Genomic DNA, 21814 nt, shown 5'->3' with positions numbered 1-21814 from the left:
CAGTCTAGATCTCCAGTACAGAAACATGGCTTCCAGAGCCCAAGGGTATAATCACACAATATGAGACAACGACTCTGAACTTCAAGCCACCATCAGCTTGTGTGCATAGTCGAGCAGCATACCTCCCCAAATGACGTAACCAAGATCGTTGTTCGACTAGATTGCGTCGTCGTCAGTATCAGAACATGGCATCACAACGAGAGATCGGACGTACCCTCCAGATCTTTCCTCCCTCCTTTTCCATGTCCGGTCTCGTCAGTTGCCAAAGCATGTGAAGGGCCGCTCCGCCGACTGTTACAGCGAAATACAGCGGGCCCTGACCATTCAAGACACCGACATACGCAAGAGAGGCAACGAAACCGGCCGCGAACACCGACAGGATCGGACGGAGATAGTCGCCGAAAAGGAGGGCGCATGAATGTACGCCAGCGTTCACGTCATCCTCCTTGTCTTGGCACGCATAGACGGTATCGAAGTGGATGGTCCAGCTGCGGAACGAGCCTCGATCAGAACACCACTCGTACCACTAATCTCATCAGAATTCACCAGACGACACCAAGGACGAGCGCAGCAATGATCCTCAGATCCGCATTGGGGTTGTTCGAGACCCACACCACGGGGAAGCCCCATGCGCAGTCAAAGCCTATAGACTGTATGTTCAGGAAACCTCCACGCGTGAAGACAGACAAGGCTTACCTAGCCATGCTTGTGGCCAGTGCGTGAATCTCTTCGACAACGGATAGATCGCCTCGAAGGTGAACAGGCCGAAAAGGCCTATTTTCAGCCTGTCATGAGCGTCAGTGAGAGTGCAGGTGTCTTTAGCTATGTTGCTGACGCTTCCGGTCCAGCGAGTGCCAGGATGCCAATGAATGCAACGAGGTGGGCGGCGAGGAACCCCAGTGCCGCCGGTATCGAGATAGCTCCGGACGCGATAGGCCGGATCTTCGTGCGTTCTGGATGCAACGTTAGACAACCAGAAACAACCTGTGGCATGGGGACGAGCAGCACTCGCCAACTTGACGGTCGAAGTCGCGATCACATATGTCGTTCCATACGCAGGCCGCGTTATGTCTTATGGTACAGCCCAGGAGGTACACAGCTCCCTGCACGGCGATTATCTTGGGCGGGAGGCTCTGGGCATACGCGGTCATGGTAATACCCCATACTGCCAGCACAACCGGTAAGTCTGAAAATACAGTGCGCTCACGTTGCGAAGGAAAACGCACTGCAAGGCCAGAAAAAAAGGATGGTGCCGGCTGGCCACAGGTGCAGTCGGGTCAACTTCCAGTATCCCCTCCACGCAGGAGTTGGACTGACAGCTGCGGCCACGGTAGCTTGGCTCTTCTCAGAGGACATGATGTCGGGAGGGGGGAGTGAAAACTTAGGAGGTACGGCTGTAGGTACGGCTGTGCGTTCATATGCTGCGCCATATAAATATAGCGGTGAATGGAGATATAATAGGATCTTAGCTGTTGGCGGGCAATCATGGACCCTCGCCATCAATTATTTCTTATGTCACTGACAGAACCATCAGAAGATATGGCGAGTGTCGGACAGTGGCTCTCTGACTGTCCCAGGAACGCGCCACAATTCTTCATCCTCATTCCACCATGCCATTAGTAGGACCGTTCAACATTGCCGCTTGAATCTCGCTGGAAAATAAGCGACTTTTCGCTGGTTTTGAGCGCCCAAATGTGGCTGAAGGTCGCTGAAAGGTCGCTGGAAGCGTCACACATGACTAAGCGTGATGCAGACGTGATTTGATCACGTTCTCGGCTCGCGAGAGGCTGATCAGCCAATCATGTTGGCGAATGATGCAAGCGTGACAGAATCTGTAAGCGCTTGCGACAAGCAGTCGCTTATTTGTCGCTGTTCGAGGAGGGGAGCTCAGATTCTGCTCGCTGCTTTTGGCCGTTTAAAACTCGCTTGATTTCCAGAGAGATTTAAGCGGCAATTTTGAATGGTCCTAGTGCCTGAGGTCGCCACTAGCTCGCCGCCTTCAGCGTACCTATCCGATCATCCGATAGTCCCCGCCCTTGCGTAGTCAAAGCAACTGGGAGGCGGGTGTACCGTACACGGTTGCCAAGAGGTTGAGAGCACGCCGCATCAACCGCATGGATAAGGCAGCTGAGCATGCGCGCGCGCGCGTTGGATTATGGATACGGTGGTTCTGAGACCGTGATGCGCATCACTGCAGGCATAATCGAGGAGCAGGAGCGCACGATCACATCCTATTATGGTGTCTCGAAGTACGCGGGCCGTGGCCGTATTTGTACGAAAGGGTACAGACCTACCTGCGAGTACCTGTACATCTTTTGCGGGTGATCCGTCGGGATCGACTTTCACGTGGACGTCTATGTTTATAGATTGAGTTTAACCATGCTGACAAGTCTATCCGTCCACCCAAGCCACGATATGGTACACACATGCTTCCTCAGTGGTCTGGCCCAATTGAAACCTTTTACGAAAAGTGCTTGATGGAAAGCGGAACAGATAAGTCTTATCCTGCGTGAATCTGATACATTTCCTGAATTTGTAGAAACTCACGAAGATAGGACGGTGTTATAATTGCTCCGCATCGGAGAGGCCGGTCTCGACCCACCGACTCGCACTATAGGAACCATCTTGTAGTACTACTGCCGCCGGCGGTGCATTGGCGGGCGCTTCCGAACGCACCTACGTCATGCCGGTGTTTACCTCTCCTAAAAGATTCCGCGCGTTTATACTCCTCACAATGTGGATGTACCCGGGCCTCGAGTAGCTCCTCATAGTGCGCTCTGGGACGGTTTGAAAAAACATCTCTGTGGGCGAGCGTGAATCAATTCCGCGTAAAACAAGAGGTAGGTCAAAGGCGCTTACCGGGAACGCCTGGCTGCTCGAGGTCGAGTGTGATTGGTACATATTTGTCTCATGGCGTTGCAGGCGCTGGAGCTAAAAACCGCGAACTTGATGCTGCTTCTGCGGCTGGTGGGATCTAGCCCTATTCACAGCAGGAGGGCGTCGCGTTGCCAAGGTGAGACATCGGGTGAATGGGCGATTTACCCCAAGTCCATATAGTATCTGGTTGCGCGGAATGCATTGCCTCCCTACGAGCTGGAGTTTGTGTAAAGGCTGCTTTCCACGAATGAATATTGGCACTTAATGCCACGATACCCCAGGCCTGAGGCATTCATGGGATACACGCTTACCACATGGCACGCACTACCCTAGATATCAATATGCAAGGAGGTCTTAAGCCGCGCCTTGCTACTCTCGTCGCAAATGGTCCTCACTAGTCCGCACTGGCAGGGGCAACTGTTCATAGGCTAGATATCTTGATCCAATGATTGGGAGAATACATCAGCAGAACTCAAGTACCGTTTGCTTATAACATCCAACCGTACTCGATTCGCTGCTACTGTCATATGTAATTGAGCCGGCTGGAATGATACAGTGCACCAACAAGTCGCGAGGTAGCATATCGGAACTCTCGACGAGATCCATGTTCAGGTTGGTATACAGACGCCAGTCATGTATCACGGATCATTCGGCACGCGGCCCACTTTTCCGATCATCTGTGAACCATAACTGCTGCTTTTACCTCAGGGCGACTCAGCGCCGCAGCTTAAAGTTTTCGTCTACTTATATAAGAAATGTATAGAGCGGACATGCGCCCTTCACTTGAAATGGATCGGGCGGCGGACGATGTATACCGACAACTTGAAGGACGGTGGCTGTAGTGTTTACAAGCGCGCAAGAATACAACTACGGTGTGTAGCCATATATGTGATAAAAATCTACTCTATAATAGTCAGATCAATCCGTGCATCAAGGCCAGAATTTGAATTTTGGGAACTTCAGGGAACATATCACTGTGAGAGTATATTTCCATGACTGCGAGACTTCCCGCAAATACACTAATAGGCATTGGAATCAACAGCGGTTGCTAGATGATTGTTTGCTGACCCGTTGTGCTTAATTCAGCATATGCTGAAGGCAGTAGGAGAGCAATCTACACTCACGGTTCGATATATATTAGAAAGTTCTCCATCGTGCATACTTTCTTTGTGTCCCACCAAGTCAAGAGAATATGCACAGCGTGGTTGGGTGCAGGAATACCGACATAATGTTCGGTGCTTGTCATGGGTCCGGCTGCATCTCCGGAAGAATCTGATAACTTCCTCCAGACAATTGGCGACCCCAACACGATCTGACGCATTCACATGTTTTGAGTATTGATCCTCCATACCAGAACCGAACAGTATATTTACGTTGCTTACGCGACGGTAGAGCAAGGTCTGCAGCACGCAATTGCCCTAACGAGTCGAAACTACCCTGAAGCATATTAACATTGGCAGGGGGTGAAAGCGTGAGTTGATGGAGGGAATCCGACGCTGTCAGAGCGTCCACAAGTAGTTGTGGACTCACGGAGGTCCTGAGTATCAATATTCGCAAGGACCTCCGTGAGCGCCCTGAAGAGAGCCATCTCAGAAGGGCTTCAGACGTATCTGGCGTACAATCTGTGATGGATAGGTGGGTAAGGGCGGTGCTTGAAGAGTCATCGGGAATCCGCTGACGTTTTGATGAGATCAGCAAATCCGAAAGATCGAGCTGGGAAAGAGCAGGAAATGAACGAATGATTTGCTCGAGCTGAGCTAGGTTTTGAAACACACAAGAGCTGAGGGATAGCGCGGTGGTGGATGTGAAAAAGTGGTAAGACAGCGGGATGTCACAGTTAGGATGAGGAGGTACCGCATGCCATTCGAGACCCTCCAGAGTGAGAGATTTGACTTGATGCAACAGATGCGCGAGGAGGAGAGGTGCACTTTGCGCTATGGTGCACTCTCCACAAGGATCTAGCGTGTCAGAGATGCGCAGCTCGCAAAACAAGCGGAATAACTTGGGGTATTTGCGACTGAGCCGCGCCAGTCGCATGAGCTCTGAGTGGGTCGACAGATGGATGGATTGGAAGAGGTTGTAGCGCGATCGTCGAAAGAACGCTTTGCACGCTGCAGCACAACTCCGGAGTGTTTCCCTGTCGCCGCGAAGACAGTCGATTATCGTGTCCATGACTTCGGGATGCAGGCGGGTCTTTGGAAGTCTGAATATGTCTCCATTAGCCATCCACTACTGCAGCAAGCTGTCCATTAGTTGATCCTTATTTCAAATAAGCGTTGCTTACACAATTGAGTGATTGCAGCCTTTACATACCAAGTGCTTTATGACGCCCGGACGAGGAGCAGGATTTAAATTCAATCCATATGCAGTAGGATGGCCGTTTCTCAGTGTAAATCGCGATCGTCTTATACAGCGACGAAATACATAGCGCAGTGACGCCACATCCATGCGGTCCACGATGTTGATGTGGTGACAAAGAGAATAGACAAGAGTTTCATACACGATTGGTAAAGTGATATCACCCAGGGATCCACGAGAAGGCGAGATATGTCGGTCATGCCCATGGATCTAGTCGAGCCAATGACTCGTATCAGAAAAGACCAAAACGAGACTAGTGGTAATAACAGAGATGCAAATGGATATCCGGTGGTGAAAGCACCCAGCTGTGCTCGTATCTTGACTGTTACCGAGTTCACAGACCTGCTTATTTTCTCACGAGAGCAGAGGTCTTATAGAGGATGCGGGATTAGTTTCTCGTTCGACAAACGAAGATAACAGACTTACTCTGCTAATTATAGGAATGTACATATATGACAAAGGCATCCTCCATGAGAAGGCACAATACCTTCATTGAGTTCGACAGCCTATTATTATGTCGTCATCCGAGTCAGCGAGGGAAGCGCAACGACTCCATACGGATACAAGCAAGCGCATGTATTAGCGCGTGAATATAAGGATATTTACCTCAGGACATGCAGTATGTGTTATGTCGTGGGCGCCACGCTGTATATAGCTTCACAAATCGGCAATCATATCGGCGTATAACGCATAGTAGATACGGACCTTAGAAAACAGCTAGAATACATTAGTCGCATCTGGAACACGTGTAGCACTTGTGAGAATCTACGACTCCTGGTACAAGACAAGCTGTGATTATTGTCGGAGATATACAGATATGAAACTATCTCAGGATATCCGAGGCCACGGATATCCCGATGATCTCGGATATGCCGTCCAGGGATCCCAACTGCGGAAACTCTCTTTATGAGATACGGTTGTGCTACGATAGGGACTCCACAGGTAAACAGTGTGCCCTAGAGAGCCTGAGACCGGGCGAAGATCACGACTGAGATGGCACACACCACATTACGACTGACAGCCAACCGACCAGCCGGAACCCCGCCAGTGAACGGAAAGAGGGTAACAAACGCTCCAATGATACGAACGGCGGAGAGAACGTTGCAATGGTATTTGGCAGTACGATCATACGTGGGTTGTCTCAAGCAGCGCGAGGATGAGACATACTCGATATTTTGTGCCGATGGCAGCCAGTCGGATGCGCGTCTCGCAGAACAAGGGGGAAGCGAGAAAGCGAGGAGGTCCCCGCTGAGCTCCTTATATCATGATGCCAAGGGAAAATGTGAAGCAACACAAAACAGGTTAAGCAGCGATGTGATGGCGAGCAAAATTGAGTATGCAAGTTGATATCCAAAGACAGATCGCAACTTCCAAGCGCTAGTAGATCTCTCGCCGAGAAAGAGGAACCCAAACTATCCCATTATTCCTTCACAAGGGTGCGGATACGTAGCACAAATACTTGTGTAGATGATGAGAAGAACAAATCATGAGTATCACGTGTGCGTGTGCTTAAGCGCGTGGATACGGGAATTCAAGTTCTGGCGTATCGAGTGGACTCGATAGCAGTACGGCAATCACTATTCCCCAAAATGCTACTGAGTGCTTCCTTTTGACTCGTCTGACAAGATTTTATTACTGGTTCATATGTAAGGATAGATAGTCTGCGCATGTGTTCCTGGCCGACAGTTGTCACTAGAAGTTCTAGTGAGTTTGTGAATATCATTGGCAAGATGTGCACTTACGCAAGAGTGACCTGAGCCGATTCCAATATTATACAGTTCTTCTAGACCAATATACTGTGCCTCCGGATATACTACTCTCTGCCCGATGTCGACGTCTTGACCTCCGCCAGCATACATGTACCCGCCCAAGTGAACGCTATCGTTCGACAACCAGTATGTATCTTGTGCCCCCCCGAGTACTGGCTGACTTAGAACCTCAGGGGCAGGAGGGCTAAGACGCTGTCTTTGCACGCGTGACGTTGCAGGGTCACGGCCTACAGGCGAACACTTGCGTTTGGCCAGGACAGATGACGATGCACTGTCTGAGGAGGATTGCGTATATGATGTCGAGTTCCTGGTTGTGGCCGACACCGGTGTGGGGTCGACACCAACGATGTCGGTAATGTGTGTGGGGCTGGAACAAAGAGTCATTCCGTATCTTGAAGCGCTCTCAAAGCCTTGTATTTTTGCATTCGTGAGCCTAGGACTTGTGCTGCGATGGTCCACTGCCATCTCGCTCTCGTTGGACGACGGCGTGGAGAGGGAATCAGTGGGACGTGTTGCAGGCTGTTCAGCGCAGTGAGACCGGATTTCATCATGATGCTCTCCCTGCCACGACTGGGTTAGAGCTTGATACAAAGGCCGATGGGGAATCGCAAACACCTGTAGGTACCGAAGGATCTCGGGCGGACCTTGTCCTGTTCTCAAAGCGCGCTCTGTAGTCGCAAATATGGACCACCATCTGTGATGCGTCGCGTTCAGAGGTATACAAACGGCAGAGGGCATGATAATCACTCACTCGTACAGGTATCCTTGCTTGCCATTAATCGGAGGCAGATCATTTTGGGAGAGGCCTGCGTCCGTCCCCAACTTCTGTGCAGCTTCTTTCAAACCATTCTTCATCAAATAATCGACGATATAGATTTTGAGCCTGGATTGTTGATGATGGGTTAGTTGTGAGTACACTATGGATTTTGTCGTACATTCTATGTATATGTGCACTGTCAAAGTGGGATGTATCTGGCTCCGAAACACGTGTGGGTGTCTCGTGATACGCAGAGGCCGTATTCATTGTGATTCTATGCCAGCTGTAATGTGCCGAGCGGATACTGTGCCAAGGAGACAGCGTAGCACAAAGGAGACTGAACCCACAGGTCGTCTATATTGCAATAGACACGGCGCGGTCTTTTATTCGACTGTCACGGTGGGCGTCTCCAGGACCATATGGATACGCTGGATATTTGGATATGTCATGAGATCTTCTTGTATCGCATGTGACGTTAGAATGTTGTTCAAGGTTGTTGTTATCAACATATCTGGATATATGAGCTGCGGATATACGAGCCGTGGATATCTATTCTCACAGTGCGATTAGACTTTGACCACATTAATCAAAGAACCGCAAATTGAATATAAACCTGTACTCAACACAGTTGGGACCAGTGTCAGGGTGGATCCGTGCCGAGACCCGGCTTCGTGTTGTTCGAGATGTTCTACATGATTGGGAGCTCACCCATTTGCCCATGACAGACAGTACCGGCGACGCTTCGAGAACTACTCGCTTCAAGTGTCTCTTGCATAAGGTAGATGTGAATCGGGGAATCACGTATTAGATTGCGTAGCTCGTCACGGCGAACGTTACAGTAATTAAGGCTATTTAGCACAGCCTTATATAACGCACAATTAGCCAGTATTCCAGTCTCTATATAGAGGTAATTGGGCACTCACATTGTCATCATCACTTCGCAGCGCACCGGTTGGAGAGGACTGGGATCCTGAGGGTCCGCAGGCCGTGTAATGGGAAATACCGGATTTCACAGAAATGACATTTTCCACTGGCACCCTGAGCTCACGACCTAGGCTCCTGAAACCAGCCATATCAATGAACATTATATAAAGTTCGAGATGCAGCACGACAGACCGTCTAGATCTTCCATGCTATGGAAAAGCTCGAAACAAAGAAGGGTAACTATCGGTGTATAAGAACAGGTGTCCTGTTCGTATCAAACTAGCTGTAGGTACAGGACCAGATCCGAAACCAATGAAAGGAAGAAGAGTATCGTGACCGGGACAGGACCACTGTGAGCTGACTGCGCTGTAAATCATAATCATGGGCTTAATGCCCGCCTCCAGATGCGTGCGGCATGGGAAAGGGCCATGCTCCCGAATTGACGGCGAATTCCGGATTGATGTCGAATGGCTCATCGCTTATGATTAAGCTAGGGTCAATCGTACCCTGGGTTTGGGAAAGTTGGGCGAGAGTATCATAAGCTCCTGGCTGCTGCAACAATGGTTGAGAACCTGGCGCAATGATCGGCTGCCAGCTTTGCGGCATTGCCCATGGGGCAGGCGCCGCATACGGCGGAAAAGTGCACGTGCGCTTGCCGGAGGAAGAATGCTGAACGGGAGGAGTCCTACGCTTGCCATGGTCGAGCGAACCCGTACCATGTTGTGACCCGCCGATATGGTTAAGTGCTGGCAGGTACGTCGGAAGTCCGCTCGAGATGGGTGCCGAGGGTCTCGGTAAGGTACCTGTTCCCGTGCTCTCCGGAATCCGGGATGAATCGCAGTGAGGGCTCGCGGTGGGGTTGCACGGGGGGGCTGATACCTGAGAGTGGGTGCCATAGTTGCTCGCGCTAGAGGGCTGAGTGGTTTGTGACTGCACTCCCGGTGGACTCTGTTAAGGCAATATTCGTTTTTGCCATTCTATCTGTCGCGACATGATACTCACCTGAGCACCTGTTTGCGGGCTATCTGTGCCTCTTGGCTCTGTTGCAGCACTGTGCGTCTTCCAAAATACGATCCACCATCTACCGAGAAACAGAGTTAATGGCAGCACTACGTAACAATCGTCTGACTCACTCCCACAGAAAACCTCGCGTACTAGAGATGGGAGCTTCGTTCGTTGGATCCAGACCGGCAGCTTCTGTTAGCGCCTTTGCAGCCTCACCCCAGTTTCTCTTTAGACAGAGATCGCGCATATATATAATGAGCCTATTGAAGTTTATGTTTGAGATTGTAAAAAAACCAGACGAAAGGGCGGTGTACATTCTGTCCTCTCTTTCCATGCCAGGAGGAATTACTGAACTTGCCTGTCCTTGTTGAAGCTGATTAGCCATCGTCTGCTCAGTGACGATTAGGGCTCAGGAGCACGGCAGATAGACCACAGTATGTCGCCTTGAAAGTCTGAATAACGACGGAGAGGTGGTAGATAAGGGGAGCAAGTAGATAGCTCTTCTAGTATTCAAGGTAGTGTTTATACAGAGAGAGAGCATCCTGGAATGCGGCTGCGCAAGTACACATACACGTAGTGATGGTGAGTGATATCCCCTGCTCATAGATATCGGCGTATATTTGGATTGTCACAGAGAGTCGCACAAGAATGTGGTACAGATCCTGCACTGTGTGGTACAGAACGGTCATGTTCCTGTGCGGCGGCGATAGGCAGGTGGATATGGTGCATGGTGGACAAAGAACGCCCGAACGTGCCCGTGATTGATACAAGCGCTAGTCGATCCAACGCCGCGTCCCGTTACCGTGAGGTCGGTTTTTGGGGGTCTGAGGCGCAGGATGCGCGTACTTGTGTGTGTGTGTACACCCGCGTGATGTGCCGTGTGGCGGGAACACGGCAATCGACCAACGATACCGACCTTACCGTAGGACAGCGCTTTGTATAGCTTTGGATAGCAGACGTCAGAAATGGGTATCCGGAGCCGGCGTAGGTTGATGGAATTGTCTACTCTGCTCTCAGGAGACTAACAAGCACGCGTCTCAACAGCATACGAGGGCGGTTCACTGACTCTGTAACCCAGACCGTGAAGCTGTCAGACATTTAATGGTGCATTGATGTCTGCCCTTATAGTACGGCACGTGCGCGATTCGAACAATCTCGCTTTTTCATAATATCCGTCTTTCAATATTGAAGGCTGCCAAGTCCCCCTTGGTACGTCTCGTAAGTTTTGCAGTACTACTACTATGTTGGAACACGCCGATCCGCGTGGTCAGCAACGAGCTCGAAAGCTCGGGCGCGGGGGCCAGAGGCCCCTATCGTAGTATATAACGAACCCGCGCAATGTACGTACCGTACGCGATTGTCCCTTACAGGCATCGCTACGCTCGTGGACAAACGCGCCCTGTCGCCGTTCGCACCGTTGATCTAACATACTAATCAGACAGACCCCCAATGTTCCGCTTGATTCGAACCTATCGATGTGGGGAGTCAATCCCATTTCCTGGTATTCGCGATGCACTCGCAGAACACATATTTTTGTCGTAGATGTCGTTAAATCCACGAGCGGTCATCGGTACTTTTGCATACTGTATAGTGATTGTAACACCTTGCGGCGTACGTTATCTTGTATCATAAAAGTAGACTGAACGACTGGAACCAGACTAGATAGTCTTTTGCAGAATATTTCTCGCGGCTAACCATAAAGATTAGCAGCAGACGGCTACACGACACGAGTATGGCACATACAACATAGAAAGATGTCAGCTGGCGCATATGGCATGGAGAAGCATCCTAGCGTGACCGAGTGCTTATATAGCCTGTATGTCACACAGCAGCGGGATCAACTGTAGAGATGGATTTCTAAGCCGTTGTACACAAGTCAGCACCGACTGGAAATAGTGCAACAGCAATATACACGTACTGCGTGTCGTAGACTGGGGCGTTCGCCGTCGTATACGTTTTCTTTGTGTCCCACCAAGTCAAGCTCAACAGAAGGCCTGCGGCGCGGCTGACTGGAGGGATGTCGAAACAACGTTTGATGCTCGCCATGTGTCCAGCTGCATCTCCGAAAGAATTTTATAACTTCCTCCAGACAATTAGCGACCCCACAACGATCTGATGCATACACGTACTATTAGCGCTTGTTTGACATGCTAAGAGTAAACAATCAATTTACTCCGTTTACAAGACGGAAGGGCAAGGTCCGCGGCGCGCAACCGCCCCAACGACCCAAGTCCGCCCTGAAGCATATTCACGTCGGCAGGAGGTGAGAGCGTGAGTCGATCCAGCGAATTCGATGTCGTCAGGACATCCGCAAGCAGTTGTGAACTCACGGGAGTCCTGAGTACCAAGGTTCGCAAGGACCTCCGAGAGCGCCCTGATGAGAGCCATCTCAGCAGGGCTTCAGACGTATCTGGCGTGCATTCAGTTATGGACAAATTGGCGAGAGCTGAGCCCGCATAGTCATCAGACAGCCTCTGGTGTCCTGACGAGACAGATACTCGAGAGAGATCGAGTGTGGAAAGAGCAGGAAATGATTGGATAATTTGTTTCAACTGCGCCATGTTTTGGAACGTACAAGAGCGAAGGGTGAGCTCTGCGACGGATTTAAAAAAGTGGTAGGACTGCGGAATTCCACAATTAGGATGAGGGGGTGCCGCATGCCATTCGAGGTTTTCTAAAGTGAGGGTTTTGACTCGAGGTAGGAGATGGATGAGGGTGAGGGGTGCACTGTGCGCTATCCTGCTGGCTTCAGCGTGACATCTCGTGTCAGAGATGTGCAGCTGGCAAAACCAGCGGAGCAGCTCGGGCCAATTTCGACTAAGCCGTGCCAGTCGCATGAGCTCTGACTGCGTGGATATGTGGATCGATTGGAAGAGGTTGTAGCGCGATCGTAGGAAGAACGCTTTACACACTGCGGCGCAGCTTCTGAGGGTTACCTCATCCCCGCGGAGGCAATCGATGATCATGTCCGTGGCTTCCTGAGGCAGACGAATGTTCGAGATTCTATTGTTGCGTCCGTTAAACATCAACTACAACAACGGAGCTATTATTTGTCCCATAGTTCAGCAAAGGGGCACTTACGCGGTTGAGCAGATATGACTATCACACACAGCTCCTCGGTTACTACTGGACGATGAGCAGACGAGCGGGCGACGTGACCCTCGTGCTGTAGAAGAGACATTCACCAATTTCGAGTATTTGGTACTGCGACGCTTTATATAAGTACTGACATCGGATGCATGTGGCCAATGGTGCCTATGCGGTTGCATGAATCTTAACCACAAGCGTGTTTGACTGAGGGCCGCTTTGCCATGCTGCTAACATGGCGATATCCTTCAAAGATAGAGATGGTACCAGAGGTGTCCAGTGCGCATCCCCACATCTAGCCAGGAAGATGCCGCAATACGGGAAGTAATGTCGCACTTTGAGACGGGGAATGTGGACACAGTGATAGGTGGGTATCCGATCCTATGAGTCGCCGGGTATCTCCCTAAATTTGATGTCTGCAGGCCTGTAAGATACCTTACTGCGGAAAGATCCTTGTACAGTCCGACGTCTGGCCTGGCGCATCTAAGAAAAAGATAAATCCCACACCTCTCATGACTGAACGGCGTTCATTCTGCAGAAACATCTTATCTGATAAGGCACCTGTATATCTGGATAGAATCGCTTTTGAGCGTACATATATATTTGATCAAGGCCTGTAGAGTACGTCAAGAAGTGGTAGTCATCTCAACATCCAATGTCATATAGCAGACGCTATGGGACTTGCAGCCACGGCCACGATGCAGCGATTGAATCTTATTGAACGCGGCACACAGCGCCTACGAAGATCCAATGCATGTTAAGGAGCTGTCATCGGTATTAGGATAGCCAGATATCCGACGCCCTGTTGTATATCGGCGAACTTGTCTCGAATGGACCAGCCTACGACGCCGCGCAGATAAGTTGGCTCTCACCTATAGACCCTATGGAGACGCAGCTGCGACACGATAACGGAAAACTTCATGTGCAAGTATATTTCTTGGAAGACATGAGACGACCTCCTGAAACTCGGCGAAGACCATGAAGGGGACACTGCTTGGTGCATTCGGATCGACGACACCACCTGGCTAGTCGGGATCCTGGTAAATGGCGACAAGACAGCATGCGTGTCGCTGATGCAAAAGGCAGAGAGAACATTACAATGGTCGTGCGCAATCAGGACGACGGTGACGTGGTTTGCCGTGAGCAGTCGAAGAAGATTGGAACAAGTAATTTCATTCATGACGATGTATGTCAAGCAATGAGATGGAGAAAAAGGCGAGGGGTGGTGTGACGAGAGAGCGACGTGCGGATCATCTTATATTGGTAGTAGTATTCAACTTGTGATGGGTGCGATGGACTCTGATTGAGATTTAGACGAGATAATATCTAATACGTTCAACTTAAGCGCCGATAGATATCCCAGCGAGTTTGAAGACGTCGCCTTTTTTTTTCACTTGAGGATATAAGGAGAACGATATATAAATAAACTATTAGATTTTTTGAACTTGAGAATATTCGTATTAAGCCAATGGGATACAAGCACGCCAGACGCTGGTAACGTTACGAGAATTGTTGAATTGTGAAGTATACCCTCCGAATGCGGCAGGTAGTGATTGATGTCGAAAGGAAACGCCTCGAGTAGATCATCTCGCCCGCATGGGTCATTCTCAGTGAGATTGATATGCTCATCATGATGTGAGTCGCGCTACAGAAGGGAGACGCTTGAGATGGAGTACCTGGAAAGCGTTCTCTGAGTTGTGGCGGACAACACGAACGACCCCGAATCACGGATGATTATATTCGACCTCAGCGCGAGAGTTTGGATATCCAATCAGAATTAGCACGAGAGAAGGAGCGCAAAAGTATGTACCAGAAGTGCAATGAGAACACTTATATCCGATATTAGTCGTTCGAACCACGCTCCGTGTCAAAGCACCGATGGGAAGGGCAATCTCCTGACGATGTCGGTATATCCAGGGACTTCATAGAACTGCCGCGGTTGCACGATGAGATACGCACGGCGTGCTGAATGATGGTCGTAGATATCCAAGCGAAGGTGAGACTGAAGTGGTCGTGAAGTTCAAATGAAAAGAACGTGCGAATGATGCGAAGATTAGATTGACACACCGGATATAGGGATTTGATATCGTAGCGTGGTCATCGAAAACGGTCATTAGGTGCATTCAAAATTGCCGCTTAAATCTCGCTGGAAAAGAAGCGACTTTTCGTTGGTTTTGAGCGCCCAAATGTGGCTGAAGGTCGCTGAAAGGTCGCTGGAAGCGTCACAAATGACTAAGCGTGATGCAGCCGTGATCTGATCACGTTCTCGGCTTGCGAAGGGCTGACCAGCCAATCAAAATGGCGAATCATGCAAGCGTGACATGCCGTAAGCCAGAATCTGCGAACGCTTGCGACAAGCAGTTGCATATTTGTCGCTGTTCGAGGAGGGGAGCTCAGATTTTGCTCGCTGCTTTTGGCCGCTTATTTGTCGCTTGTTTTCCAGCGAGATTAAAGCGGCAATTTTGAACGTACCTATTCTCCTCATTGAGACCTGCAGGCGACGAATTTTGATTGATATCCATATATTCACATCATGTGTGTATGAGGGCTTGCTGAGGAAACATCGGTCTCGCACAATACGACTTGCATACCGTGATTGCAGGATATGCGGCCCCTCTGAGAACAAGATGTTGATTGTTTGGTACTTGACTTTTGATGGACGTCAGTGCTACAAATGGTCTGGAATCAGAGTGGACCATGCTGCTGCCGCGATTTTCTCGACGAATTACATCAAGGCGGAAGCCGTGGAACAATCTCGTCGTTTTTGTGAGTTGGAGGTATTCAGAACTCAGATAGCTATAGGGCCCACGACAATGGCTCATCGCTCAGTCTTGGTAGAAGTGCGTGGAGGATTCCAGCCAGAGAATCGAGCTTCATACTAGATGAAAGTACTGTCTTCCCGTCCACAGCATATGCGACTGCTTTCGGAACCCGCAACAACATTTTGACGACGGTGCACATACTTAGTACCTGTCAGTGCGAGCGATGTGTGAGATAACTGAGGTCTGCGCATGCTCGCGACAAGTATATATACATAAAAAGCGCCTAAACGAGGAAAATTAACAGCCTGAGGAAAGGGGGAGACAGTGTCAAAGAGAAAACGCGAGGTGTACTCGGAGCTTCAAAGCGTAGCGGGAAGAGGTCACCTGGCTACGGATGATCCCGATTCGATCTAAAGTTACTGGCCGCCTTCCAATTCCCCACTGGCAGTACACAACCATTGCTCAACTTGATCAAGGCTAGAATACCTCGGCAACGGCTCAACATATCCTCTTGCTTCAAATTGTGTTATACTTGTCGTGTTTCTCCTCATGTTCTAGTGTTTTCCCAATACTCAAAGTTCGCAATGAGCCCGAGTCGTGAACCTCAGTCGTCCGACTCTATCACTACGTACCGGAGCGAGTTAGCTATTTACCGCTTGTGTTCTCGTATATCAATACTTTGGTATATCAACACTTTGGCCATTGGTGTGTGGCCTGCTCGAATCTCGATTAACAGGTATTGTACAGCATAGAGTCGCCTACCACTACTTACCGTAGCGATTGAGCCTGCTCGTTTGAGCAAGTTTTGAGCCACCGATTCGCTCAGCGTTTATCCATACAGAACGACCAGAAAGCAGTGCAGGCTGTATATTGATGTGTGGTAAGCATCCCCTCCGTTTACGCCGACTGCAGGAATCACCGAGATGTCATACTAGGCGCCAACATTCATCGCCTGGAGCCGAGGGGACTTAGCGTTACGTAGACAACAGCTCATAGGGTGAAGCGCATATATGGGCTCTGGAAAGAATGTGCGTGCCTTCGGTCCTGGTCTCATCCTCCCATTGGTCCTTTATCTTGTTACCACCAGAGAATACTCTTGCGCCACAAGCGCCTCCAGCTCTATCGCAGGTCATCCCGTGACAATTTGATCACTTTAACCATCAAACGCGAAAGCGCGAGATGCACAACCAGATTATCCCGGGTTCAAATGGTCATGCAATGTTCTCGCTGATATCGCCGCTAGCCAAGTATCTCTGGATAGCGGACACGCTTTCGGCTGGATGGGCATATGCTATGTCGCAATTTGTCATGGATATCTAAGTCGCGGTTGCTTCGCTTATGTACCCAATTGCACTGCAGGTTTGCGTGGTCATGCACGAACGGTCTACCTCGCAGGTCTCTGGCAGCTATGGGGCGACAGGACGAATGTATGAGTACCCACTCTCCACTATGAGAACACCGCACCTGCAATCAACCCTTCGTGGTATCGCATTGGTAGGTACAATGCGAGTCCTCCCTCATATGTGCTGATCGTGTTTCGGTAGGGACAATATCTGAATACCTTCCGTGTATCCGCGATACTGGGAAATCGTGTTATTCCTCGCTCGCATCGATCTCGTAAACCTCTGGATAATCCCCTATCACTCCTAACAAGGGTTTGCTCGCAGATGCAGACGCCTTGTTGACATCGACCCTGGCGACGTTTAAATACTGCCGCCTCGCCCCTCTCATTTAAAGCCGTGCTCGCTTACAAGCATTCGCTCGCTCACATCTCTACTGCTACTACTATCTTAGAAGCGAAAAAAATATGTCTGGGCATGGCGAGCAGATGTACCATCTGAGGGACAACCATCCCAACATACCAGAGGAAGAAAATGAGTGCGCTCTCGTGAGCACCAGCAACTCGTCCCTCGCAGGCGCCTTGGTATGTTCTGTCAGCTATCGAGAACCCTCTGCGCTCACTTTTGGCCTGCACCTAGACGCTGAGAAGTTCAGTGCCGTACACAGTATATACCGCCAAAGAAGGCAATTTCCGGCCGCTGTTACCAATCACGTACTGTACGAACGGCGTGCGCGGTGTGCCACTGTCTGCTTGTTCCAACAGGGATTTTCTGGAGCGTCCCGATATGCATCTGCAGGCCTTCCCGGGATTGGAAAAGACACCAAAGATCCAGATCATCATCTCTGTATGTCTACAGACAGACCGTATGACTGAGTGCTGATCACTGTGTGCTAGTGGAGCAAATATCCCGTCTATACCAGCAGACAACTTAGGTGGAAGCGAATCAAATCTCACGTCACAAGGGGAGAGCTGGCACAGATGGTCGCAGAAGAGATGAGACTCTTCATCATCCAGGTGAGTCATTTTGTTCTGTTGTAAACGCCTCATCCGCGTCTTACTCCTCCACCTGCAAGGCCAACGAGAGTAAAGCCAACGAGAATGTGGCCGTCGCCGACGCCCAATGGAAAGTTGGAGGATTGGATGGCATCAACTTGAATGACATCTTCCTCGTTGAAATCAAGCACGCCTCCAAATCCCGCGTGCAGCCCTACTTTGAGATTGTCCCCAATCATTGATTTTGGTGGGTTATGTCTCAGTTACGATGCATTGCAGTATCTCATCGCCCTGAAAGCTTTTCTTCTACCTTCAATGTACTCTCATCGCTGTCATAAGTCACTCCGGAAGTGCGCCCCATCGTTATCACTGCTAAGCTGTACACTTGTATTGCTATTGTCTGTTGCTATGCTGCTCATTGTTGCTCGTTGCTCTTTATTTAAACCCCGACACCGCCGATCGTAGACTACCGTTAAATTAGAATTGTTAAGCAATATAGTGCCTTTCTTGCCATGTTAGCAGTGCATAGTACACGTCAAACATCATAAGATACAACAGACCAAGCGTCGCTGAGTGTGACCATTTCATTCCGTTCCTAGATCGATCCACGATCCGATCTGGGACACCCACAACTCATCCAGCCTTCCGGCGAATGCGGAACGTATACAGGAGACAGTGCTACATCCGGCTCTCACGCTCCAGCAATTGCGAGCAAGTGACAAATGATGCACTTAGGGGGTCATGCATGTGACCGACCGGCGAAGACTAGAGCAGACATCAATGATTCCTTCCAGGACTGACACAAGACTACCAGAATACAGACTAGAACAACACATGGGTGGAGATGTGGCTACGATATACGGCGACAGAACACACTGAAATAAACGAAAAAAGTAAAGAAGATGCACGACAGCAGAAGACGAGGTTGGACACGAACGCAAAATGTAGAGTGCATAGGGAACAGGAAGCACGTACCGGCAAACAGCGCGGGCTTTTGGCATAAATATTGCAGCCACAGCGGCGGCAGCACCAACGGCATCAGCAACATCCAAAGTATGTATGGCGAAAAGATAACAGCGGTGCACAGGAAAGCGCAAAGGGCGGCGAAACCACGAACAGCAAACCATCCAGCCCCATCCATCGTCCAAGAAACTCCATGCACGAACCCTGAGGCACAACGACCGGCGGGGACGACGCTCGCACATGACGATCAGTTGTCGATGCTAAGTCCTCCGCCATCCGCGGTGAACCAATCGCCAAAGTCGAGGTCCGCGCCCTCCGCCCTGAAGATCGACGGGTCAAAGTCGCCGATCCCCAGCCCGAAGCCATCCGCAAACATGTCCTGCGGTCCGCTGTTTAGCATGTCCGACGGCGACGGCGCCGTCACGCCCGGATTCGCCATCCCCGGGCCAGGACCAGGGTTCCCAGAGCCCGGCGTCGGTGGGGCATTGACGGGCGGCGGGCCTTGCGCGGGGCCGCTCGGGCCTGGCTGCTGTCCGATACCCGCGGCGATGTTTTGTGGCGATACGTCGACACGCCCGTTCGGCGCTGATGGTGAAGCGGCGGCGGCTTCCTTCGCCTTCGCAGAGAGCATGCTCGGGGAGGGTGGTGGCGGCATGTTCGTCTTGTTCTGTCCCATCCTATTTGGGCCTGCAGGTCCTGGTCCGCCAGGGAACGGTCCGCCTTGTGGGCGCTGAGCACCGCCGTCCATGCTGAATTGGCCATCCGGCCCCCCCGGCACGCCTTGTGCGTACACGTTACCAGGTTGAATCGCGCTCCGGTGTATGTTCTGCATCGATTGCTTGTACTGCCGTGCCCCGTCATCAGTACCGCAACCAGCGCGACAGTACGTTAAGTAAAGCTCACGTTCATCAAGCCGTTCTGACCTGGGTGCATCATACTCGGACTCATCCCACCTGGTGGCCCAGTCATTGATGGTCCCATGGACATGTTCAACCCCGGGTTCCCGCTCATCCCATGCATACCCGGCTGTCCAGGAAAGCTTACTATTGGCCGCATCATGCCGTTTGGCATCGGCGGCCCGCCTGGGCCGCCTGGTTGCGAAGGATGTGAATACGGAGGACCAGGTGCCAGCGCTACCATCGGCGGCGCCTGGGACGGTGGCTGGTCAGTGTTCGTCGGTGTTCGTCGCATCCGTTTTCGTTCGTGCGGTGAAGTGTCGGTATTAGGCAAGCGCTCCTGCTACCGTAGGTGTCAGCAAGGAGCTCATTGGCGACTGGAAATCCATGACAAATACCTCCTGGCCTGGCGAGGAACTATTCCGCTTGGCACCACGCGGTTGTTGCGCCTGCTGTTGCGCCTGCGCCTGTTGCGCCTGTGCCTGCTGTTGCGCTTGCGACTGCAGTAAGGGTTGTGGTCCTCCTTGCTGCCCGGGCGGCATGAGGGGAGGATTTCGTTGTTGATGCGGAGGCGGCATCTGGTGAATTCCAGATGGGCCTGCGGCTGCGTTGGTTGGTGTAGGGGCCCCGGGCCCTCCCGGCTTCGATTGCATTTGCCGCTGTTTGACAAGATTGACCAAGCGTTGCTACGAGAAGTTGTGAGCACTAGTAGTCTCTTCATATATAATTCTCGTACCCTCTCGTCAGTTGTCATAGACAACAGGTCCTTTTCGCCAATTCCTGCTTCCTGTCGCAGGCGCTGCATGACATCGGACGGCAGACGCAGAAGCTCATTCTGGAATGCGTGTTCTGCGGGTTGCATCAGACCCCCTTGTATCTGGCGCGAGGCCAGAGATGGGCTAGGCGATGGCATGACGCTATTCTGCGCCGGGGAACCTGGCTGACTCGGCGAGCGCCCATGTTGCTGGTATTGGTTGTGTTGTACAGGGCCCAGGTTCTGTGGTCCGTTTGGGGGAAGCATGCCGCCTCGCGAGTGGATTTGCGTCAAGGGCTGGGTATTGCCCATCGGGCCTAAGCCAGGGCCCGCATTCTGTTGCTGCGGGACGGCGCCAGGGTTCTGTGGCGAATGGGCCATCGTTGGTGATTGGTAATGTACTATACCATTGGGAGCACGGTGCTGAGTACCCACCGGTCTCTGCCCCGGGAACTGCAAGTTCTGGGGCTGTGCCTGTCCCGGCGCACCTGGAGGTCCGGCGACGCCGTTCGGCTGCCCTCCTCCCGGAAACGACGCGCCCTGGGTACCATTCGGTATTGATCCTGGTGCTGGCGGAGCGCCATTCTGAGTGATGCCGTTGGGCATGGGGGCGCCTCCTGGGTGCTGGCCAGGTCGCATCGCGCCGTTCGGCATTCGCGGCACTTGCTGACTATGCATTCGCGCTGCTTGCTGTCGTTGTGATTGTTGCTGAAAAGTAGACGTTACTGTGCAATCCGGGAACGCGATATCGCTTTGGCGCGGGCGCACCTGCGTATACAAAATTGCGTCTTCCGGCCCTGTTCCACTGCTCTTGGCAGTGAATAATACCCAAAAAACGCTCCACCATCTTGTATAGTAGGTTATTGAAACAGGGCATGAGAGACCGATCGATAGAACTCACTCAAATAACAGCCCCTGCTTCGCATTTATTGGTGGTGTTGAGTCGTGCGGTATATCTGCTTCTTGCATGAGTGCATCCGCCGTCTTTGTGAATCCCCGCTTCGCGCAATAATCATAGATGTAGATGTTGAACCTATCCGTCGTCACGGGTGAGAGAAAGTTTACTGTAGTAAAAGTGGCGAGCACGCACATTCTGTCACCGTCCCACGACAATGGAGGTGATGGTGGTGCATCGCTCCGACTCTGACCATCTCCTCCGGAGGCCATTGCGGGCGTTGCGGGCGAGATGTGATGCGAAGATAGTGTCTGCTTAGCGAGCTGAGATCAGAGCGAGAGCGAGAAGGATAGCCCGCGCAATCCTACTTGCACGGCTCCGATAGAGGGGGATATTGCTGGCCAGACGGCGACAAGGAAGGCTGATGTGCCG

At 51.2% G+C, this 21814-nt stretch overlaps 6 protein-coding genes across 6 annotated transcripts; 1 reads left to right on the top strand and 5 right to left on the bottom strand.

Moving 5' to 3' along the window:
- Positions 1-12: 12 nt before the first annotated feature.
- On the bottom strand, positions 13-1356 carry POSPLADRAFT_1065611 (hypothetical protein; the record flags this gene model as incomplete). Its single annotated transcript, XM_024481977.1, has 7 exons — positions 13-156; positions 215-488; positions 547-643; positions 697-785; positions 836-953; positions 1013-1165; positions 1227-1356. 7 exons carry the CDS (start codon positions 1354-1356, stop codon positions 82-84), a joined length of 936 nt encoding a protein of 311 aa, XP_024341299.1. The 3' UTR covers positions 13-81.
- Positions 1357-2676: 1320 nt separating this feature from the next.
- On the bottom strand, positions 2677-3110 carry POSPLADRAFT_1039419 (hypothetical protein; the record flags this gene model as incomplete). Its single annotated transcript, XM_024477539.1, has 1 exon — positions 2677-3110. Exon 1 carries the CDS (start codon positions 2899-2901, stop codon positions 2677-2679), a length of 225 nt encoding a protein of 74 aa, XP_024341298.1. The 5' UTR covers positions 2902-3110.
- Positions 3111-6766: 3656 nt separating this feature from the next.
- On the bottom strand, positions 6767-7859 carry POSPLADRAFT_1045534 (hypothetical protein; the record flags this gene model as incomplete). The annotated part of the gene is made up of 4 exons (XM_024478786.1): positions 6767-6853; positions 6978-7523; positions 7620-7698; positions 7756-7859. The coding sequence occupies 4 exons, from the start codon at positions 7857-7859 to the stop codon at positions 6767-6769; spliced, it is 816 nt and encodes a 271-aa protein (XP_024341297.1).
- Positions 7860-9072: 1213 nt separating this feature from the next.
- Positions 9073-12078, bottom strand: POSPLADRAFT_1045533 (hypothetical protein; the record flags this gene model as incomplete). The annotated part of the gene is made up of 10 exons (XM_024478785.1): positions 9073-9633; positions 9688-9766; positions 9819-10098; positions 10262-10383; positions 11039-11112; positions 11306-11310; positions 11434-11504; positions 11609-11744; positions 11820-11840; positions 12021-12078. The coding sequence occupies 10 exons, from the start codon at positions 12076-12078 to the stop codon at positions 9073-9075; spliced, it is 1407 nt and encodes a 468-aa protein (XP_024341296.1).
- Positions 12079-17346: 5268 nt separating this feature from the next.
- Positions 17347-18116, top strand: POSPLADRAFT_1137228 (hypothetical protein; the record flags this gene model as incomplete). The annotated part of the gene is made up of 4 exons (XM_024484768.1): positions 17347-17463; positions 17519-17725; positions 17776-17895; positions 17955-18116. 4 exons carry the CDS (start codon positions 17347-17349, stop codon positions 18114-18116), a joined length of 606 nt encoding a protein of 201 aa, XP_024341295.1.
- A 524-nt stretch (positions 18117-18640) lies between these two features.
- POSPLADRAFT_1073928 (hypothetical protein) lies at positions 18641-21654 on the bottom strand (the record flags this gene model as incomplete). The annotated part of the gene is made up of 6 exons (XM_024482653.1): positions 18641-19681; positions 19741-20076; positions 20132-20419; positions 20470-21292; positions 21389-21520; positions 21578-21654. The coding sequence occupies 6 exons, from the start codon at positions 21652-21654 to the stop codon at positions 19085-19087; spliced, it is 2253 nt and encodes a 750-aa protein (XP_024341294.1). The 3' UTR covers positions 18641-19084.
- Between the last annotated feature and the right edge of the window lie 160 nt (positions 21655-21814).

Source organism: Postia placenta, assembly GCF_002117355.1.
Source record: "Postia placenta MAD-698-R-SB12 unplaced genomic scaffold POSPLAscaffold_4, whole genome shotgun sequence".
NCBI classification, from domain to species: domain Eukaryota; kingdom Fungi; phylum Basidiomycota; class Agaricomycetes; order Polyporales; family Adustoporiaceae; genus Rhodonia; species Rhodonia placenta.
This window is presented reverse-complemented; position numbering and strand designations above follow the sequence as displayed.